A 6,975-nucleotide genomic window follows, 5' to 3' on the forward strand; every position below is an offset into this window, starting at 1 on the left:
ATTAACGCAAAGGTGATTGAGTTAATGCCCGTTAAGTGGCCCCGCTATTTTTAAGAAAGACACCCTGTTTTATACATGTATTGACAAAGCAGTCCCGAGGAGCAGTCCTACTGAAGTGATAGTCATCGGAATTTATTCTCTTTTGGCTTCTAGCTTTTTCATTAATTACAGCAACAACGGCGCGACAACAACAACTTTAATTTTGTCAATTTTTTCAGGAAAACTGTAAAATCACCAATCCAAGTAAAGGAGCAGCCAAATTTACAGCCTATGTCTAATAGTAATACAAACATTATAATGTTATATTAAAATGCTGTGTCGTCCCTTGAAGGCCGACACTACTTCACAATAGTTCTGTGACCTTATTTATTTCAAATTATCATTTATCGGTCGGGGACATGCAACATTTCAGCCAATTAGTCGCATACCGCTGTTCTTCACTCAGCTCCGCTGATCGCCAGTTCCCATTTTTTGTCCGGGAAAACTGAAGAAAATGGGTAAAACACCATTCTTTCGAAAGGAACCAAAGTCCGCCCTAACTGAGGCAGGAATCGAAATCATAACCGCATTACCGCTCTACTTGGACGCTCTCTTTGTCTGTGTACTTACAAGTCTGTGCAGTAAATGCAATAATCCGAGAGACTCGTTGGACAAGAGCATGCAGTAAAAGAATGGTCGCTCACGAAGTAGGTCACTGCAAATGTTGCTGCGATACTTCAGAGTGTACAGTACCCTGAACTATACTTTCCATACTTTGGGATATTCCAGAGAAGATGGCATTCTTCTAAAATCACTATTATTATCATACCCACGTTTTGCGTTGTTCCTAAGAGTTACTTCCGTAGCTATCATTACAGACATTTCGCAGTGATAAAATCTCCGTGGTCTGGGTATGCCATCACAAGGCTCATATTATAGTAAAAAATTTTGGGGGAAAATGAAAAGAAACTGGGTGGTAAACATCGCCTATCGGCGAGGCATGACGTCAAAGTGTTAAATTAAAGCGTTCGTGGATAATGTGCGTATGAAAACAAGCTTATAATATCGTTTTCCATGTGTCCCTGTCATATATTCTTCTCGCTGGTTTGCCATTATTCTAGGGTTACATATTTTAACTGGGAATGGACAATGATTAATACATAAGCTGCGCATGCCACGAAGTCGTACATTCGTGACGACTGAGACCAGCACACAATGAATGACAGTTTAGTCATCTTTGGTTTTCATTGTGCGCAGATTCTCTGTCAGCCCTAAAAAATTTGGGGGCAAATAAAAAGAAGTAGCCTATAATGTGTGTCCGTATAGGTGTTTATTCTCAACTAAAGTAAACATTTGCTCTCTCCCCCTCTCTTTATTTCTCTCTCTCTCTCTCTCTCTCTCTCTCTCTCTCTCTCTCTCTCTCAGCTAAGTAGTCTCCCAAACTACATTTTGTATTGCAGTCAGTCAAATTTTTTTAAAAGCTAACAAGGTTAAATATGTAAACTACCATTTTATAGACCTGTATCCTTTTCAACCAGGCAGACAAGACATCATATCCTAGTTTCACATGTTACATACAGCGTGAGAACATTGAAATAGTTATGACGTTATAGTTTCCAAACAAAAAAACAGACATGCACAAAAGTGGCGATTAAATCCGCAGCTGCTCGTGCCAGCAGAATGTTTATTGGCAAGAATGTTTTGCGGCTTTGAAATAAGGAGAAAAAGGGTTACAGCAGAGAGTTTTACAGCAAGATGAAAACTTCCCACAACAACACCTGCAATTAGTACAGTAACCACGTCCGATAGTACTAGGATATCTGTCAGAATAACCAAACTTTCCAAATGAACTTTATTTAAAAATAAACAAAACAAAAACCCAAATAAAAATAAAACAAACAAATCTCTTCTGGGAATTTCAAACAGTGCCATCATTACTATAGACTAACATGATCCCCCAAATTATGATACGACTTCCGTGAACAGGAGAGCAGAAATATTATGTCTACCGACCAGATTTTCCTTTCTACTGCGAGTAGAAGTTATAGAAAAATTCTGAAGATCTCGATTGTTGAACTAAAGTTTTAGAGAAAAAATAAACCCCAGAGCAGGAATAAAACTGGCTGTGTTGCAGCAGTAGGGGAAGGTCAAGGAAGGGCGAAAGGGGTGAGTGAAAGAAACAACGAACATGAGAGAACCCTTTCCCCTATAAACCCACAGGAATATTACAAGCCTTCATTAATACCCAAACTTAAAGTTGGGGTCAGAATCCGTGAGGTCGTTGACCAGGGTAGTTCGTCCGTCCACGCAAGAGTTGGAAGTGGTTAGCCCTGTTACTACCAGTTCGTTGGTGTCCGTACGGCAATAAATGGGGGCGCCAAGATCAGCAATCTGAAAGGTCATAATACAAGAGATTAGCTAAGTTTAGATTAGTACGAATTTTACGGCACTTGCAACACAATTAGGAAATATATTATATTTTAAAAATAATATGTGTTTTTACGTGCCCACCAACAAAATTTAGTTAATTTAGGAGTCGGGTTTCGATCCTGTCTATCAGGGGTAACCCAGGCTGAATGGGGTACAGCTTTCCGGTACGAAGATAGAGATACTAAATAAAAACTATTCCTTACTGGGAAATCCAACTCGGGTCCGCTGTGTGCAACAGCGAATCACCTGACCGCTATACCACGGATGCCAGTATGAGATCATAATAATATAAGTGCCGTAGATTACATGTAGAGGTTTACTACAGAGTAACACAAATCTCTTCTTCTTTTCTTTGTATGAAGATGATAGATACTTTATAGAAAAGAAGAAACAAACCACACCACAGCATCTACGAGTATAACCACCCATGTACTCGAGACACAAGCCGTCTACAATACATACACACAGTGTGAGCGCACCTTCCTCTTACACATACCAACACGCGTGGTACCCACACATACACACACACACGCACACACACACACACACACACACACACACACACACACACACACACACACACACACACATGCATGCCCCCCCCCCCCACACACATGATTATGATGATGTTCGTCCATCACTGGCGAAGATAACCTTGACTTCATATCACTGGAGGGGTGGGGTGTGTGCGGAGATGGCTGATCAGTCCGATCTTTGCTCGGAAATGTCTGTTGCAGTGGGATCAGGGGATTTTGGGGCTGAACAAGGCTGGAAGGTAGAGGTCTCTCGGTCTTTTGTCAGCTGCCGTCTCCATTCTTTCTTTCAGACGCGACTTTCTTCGAATTTGGCCATAACCGATCTTACTAAGGAACGCCAAACTGTGCGATCGCGAGCAGCTTCTTCCCAGTTAGTATGGGAAATGTCACATCTCTTCAGGGATGTTCTCAGAGCATCTTTGAAGCGTTTCCTCTGTCCGCCGAGAGAACGTTTGCCTTGGGTCAGTTCACCGAAGAACAGTTTCTTTGAGAGTTGAGAGTCGTCCAAGCGCTGATCGTGGCCGGCCCACCGCACACACACACACACACACACATACACACACACACACACACACACACACACACACACACACACACACACACACACACACACACACACCCATGCATACCCCCTACCCATACACACACATACAGACACATACAGACACACACGTACACACTGGCACATGTGCACAAACACATACAAATTCACACACATATAATTACACACACATACACACACACACACGTACGCACATGTACGCACAGATTGTGTGTTGCATCGTGGTGAAATTTTAAAAAAAAAAAAAAAAGGAGAAACCAACATTTTTCCGCCCGTTCGGCAATTTTTTTTATCAAATTCTGTTGATTGACTCAACACCGATTATGTCTTTAAGAACTTAAAACGTTGATCAAAGGCACAAAAATGTCAAATTTTAAAATTACCGTTCCCAAAGAAATTCAGTTTTGGAAGTGATCAAACTTTGGCGACCATTTACTTGCTAATTTAACCTCTGACACCAGGCGACCCCCACCTTTTTCAATCACAAATAGCTCAACTTCTGTTTAAGATAGGTAGTCATTGTTTCCATCTAAATCTTGGCAAATGAATAGACATAAAAATTATATCAATAACCCCAAACGCCCAAAAATTGATGAGCGCCTGATTCTACTGACTTGTGACACATATGATTATGGATCGTGAATGCCATAGACTCGTATTGTAATATCCTTGGGCGTGGTCCGACGCATTTCCAGTTCACCATGAAACGCACTCTTTGACTCAGTTTGGAGCCAGATGAAAGGCAAAAGGGAGACTTTAGCCCGACTGTTGTTTTGCCCTTCATCTAGGCAACCATGGTGCGCAAAAAAAAAAAGAAAAAAAAAAGGGGACGGCCATGGTGGTGTACAGTCTAGGATACTGTAATTGTATAAGTCTGTGACAAACACTCACTTGATCTGTGGTGTAACGATATCGGTTTTTCGCCTTGTATGCTTAATGATATGAGTTCAGCTCCTACCATTTTTTCGAACAACTCCAAGCTCTCATCGGCTCAAGTTGACTAAACTAGTTGAAGCATTGTGTCCCTTCAATGATCAAAATGGTGCTGATGGAGGCGTAAAATATCTAAAGTCGAACAACCACTTACCCCACAGGCGGCACCATCGGAGGTGACGCAGTTTAGTGGCACGTCTTTGGTAGGAACTTGGGCGTATTCCGCATTGAGGGTATCTTCCTTATCGATCAAAGAGCAGCATTCGACGCCACTAATTTTTGTCAGGCTTGTGGCTTCCAGGCTTCCATCGAAAGTTACTGGTGAAAACAGTTTTAGTTTTGGTAAGGGTTTTATGGCACTTGCAACACAATAAGGTCCTATAAGTGCCGAAAATTAGAGGTGTTACAAGAGAGTTGCAAATAGAAAAAAAGAAGGAGGAGAGATCTGGACGATATTATGTTTGATAGGAAAGAAGAAGCAAACCACTCCAAAGCACACGCCAACCTCCCACCCCTCACCCCCTGGTAAAAAAAATAATGGTCATTATGTTACTGATGACGTAATGGCGATCATAATGTAATTTGGTGAAAAAATCGTGATAACGACGTTACTGTAGAAATATAAAACGCTACTATTTCTGATTTTGCATGTTTTTGACACGATTATGTGATAATGTGACATGTTTACATTTTGCGTTCACTCAGCTCATTTAAATCTTATGTGTATGTATGTGTTTTTGTGCGAGTGTGTATGTTTGTGTATGTGTGTGTATATGTGTATAAATATCATTATGTTATATATATATATATATATATTATATATATACCGTATATATATATATATATATATATATATATATATATATGACCAAATCTTGGTCATTCTCTGCCTTCCCTAATAGCAGGTAGTGTGCATGAATAACTAAAATGTAAACAATGCGAAGCTTTGCGCATCCAAATCCTTTCGCTTTTTTTAAGAGCAAACTTGTATCGCCTATTTGTGCCCTGCGCAAATATCTATTTTTTGAAAATTCTTAATTTGTTTTGTAGACGTAATATACACACTTTGATACTTTAAAAAAATTTAGCTGTTAGAGAAAGTTGGTTTGTGAGTAGCGAATGTGAAGAGTAGATCTATCTGTTTGAAGCAGAAACAAAGGGGAAACTTTAAAGCCGTTTTTCTCAAAACTTTGTTTTCGTACCTTGCCTTACAAAATCACCCATATCTCAAAAACTACTGAAGATATCTTTAAAATTCAAAAGCATAATTGTTCAGAAATTATCTCTTTATATGAAAATGCAAAGAAAACAACAGCAAAAAAAGCTGGAATGATTCAAAATGCGTCATTTGGTACCTTTCACCAGGCACGCACACTGTGTGTGTGTGCGGGTTTGTGTGTGTGTTTCATTTGGTGAGTGTTTAATGGCACTCGCTACTGCATAAGGTCATATGAGCGCGCGGGGCATGTAAAGCACCCACTCCATATGTAATATAAAACACACATTAGGAATCATAACGGCCTCGTCACTTTCATTAAATGTAGGCCTACCTGGACGTGGAACTAACGTTCTGACCAAATCTATCCTGATCCAAACATTATGTGTATGAGCTTAAACTCATAGATGTACACTCGTTCTTTTTCACATATACACGTTTTATCTTCCTCTCTTTCTTTCATGTTCTCTGTCTTTCTCTCTCTCTCTCGCTCTCTCTCTCTCTCTCTCTCTCTCTCTCTCTCTCTCACACACACACACACACACACACACACACACTCCCCCGCACACACCAAAAGAGAAAGAAAGAGAAAGAGAGAAATAAAGAAAGAGAATGAGAGAGAGGGGGGGCGGGACATACACACACACATAGACACATACAAACACACACATAAACACACACACACACACACACACACACACACACACACACACACACACCCACACCCAACACTTTCTCTATTGTTTTCCATTCCGTTAGTCTATGTTTATGTTCAGTGCAGTCCTTCCTTTTGATATGAATTCACTGCTTCCATGTTTAGTCCACATTTATTGGGCACCGTTATGATCTAAGTCAGTGAAATCAAGTGGTGCTATTTAGCCTTTTCTCTTGTATGTCTGTTGGGACGTTATTGGCGGTTCAACAATACTTGAAATTTACTTTCAATCTGAAAACGACCAAAGTCTCCATATTTCGATTGCTTCTGAATATAACGATAATGATGATGATGATGATGATGATGGTGATGATGATGATGATGATGATGATGATGATGATGATGATGATGATGATGATGATGATGATGATGATGAAAACGAAGACGATGAAAGTCCCAAAAGAAACGTAACCAATCATAAGAACACATAGTTGCGGGACGGTGCAGTAGAGTAAACAACTTACTTGTAGTCTCTGTCATTGTCACTTTCTCCATCGTAAGGCTTCTTGAGCATTACTTTCCCGGACGACATACATTTCTTGGCACACTCCCTGCCGCCGGGTGGCTTGAAATCTGAGTTGTGTGTCGTGGATGTTTGGAGGAT

The 6,975-nt window shown here is 40.4% G+C and overlaps 1 protein-coding gene across 1 annotated transcript in view; it reads right to left on the minus strand.

Annotated features, from left to right (window-relative positions):
• Window positions 1–1,624: 1,624 nt before the first annotated feature.
• LOC101855551 overlaps window positions 1,625–6,975 on the minus strand; it is a gene marked incomplete in the record, with an annotated part of 10,388 nt that continues 5,037 nt past the window's right edge. Inside the window, 2 exon segments of the mRNA XM_013080636.1 lie at window positions 1,625–2,370; window positions 4,595–4,758. Of these exon segments, the coding sequence (XP_012936090.1) occupies window positions 2,218–2,370; window positions 4,595–4,758 (317 nt within the window).

The sequence above is a fragment of the Aplysia californica genome, unplaced genomic scaffold (genome assembly GCF_000002075.1).
Source record: "Aplysia californica isolate F4 #8 unplaced genomic scaffold, AplCal3.0 scaffold00093, whole genome shotgun sequence".
NCBI lineage: Eukaryota > Metazoa > Mollusca > Gastropoda > Aplysiida > Aplysiidae > Aplysia > Aplysia californica.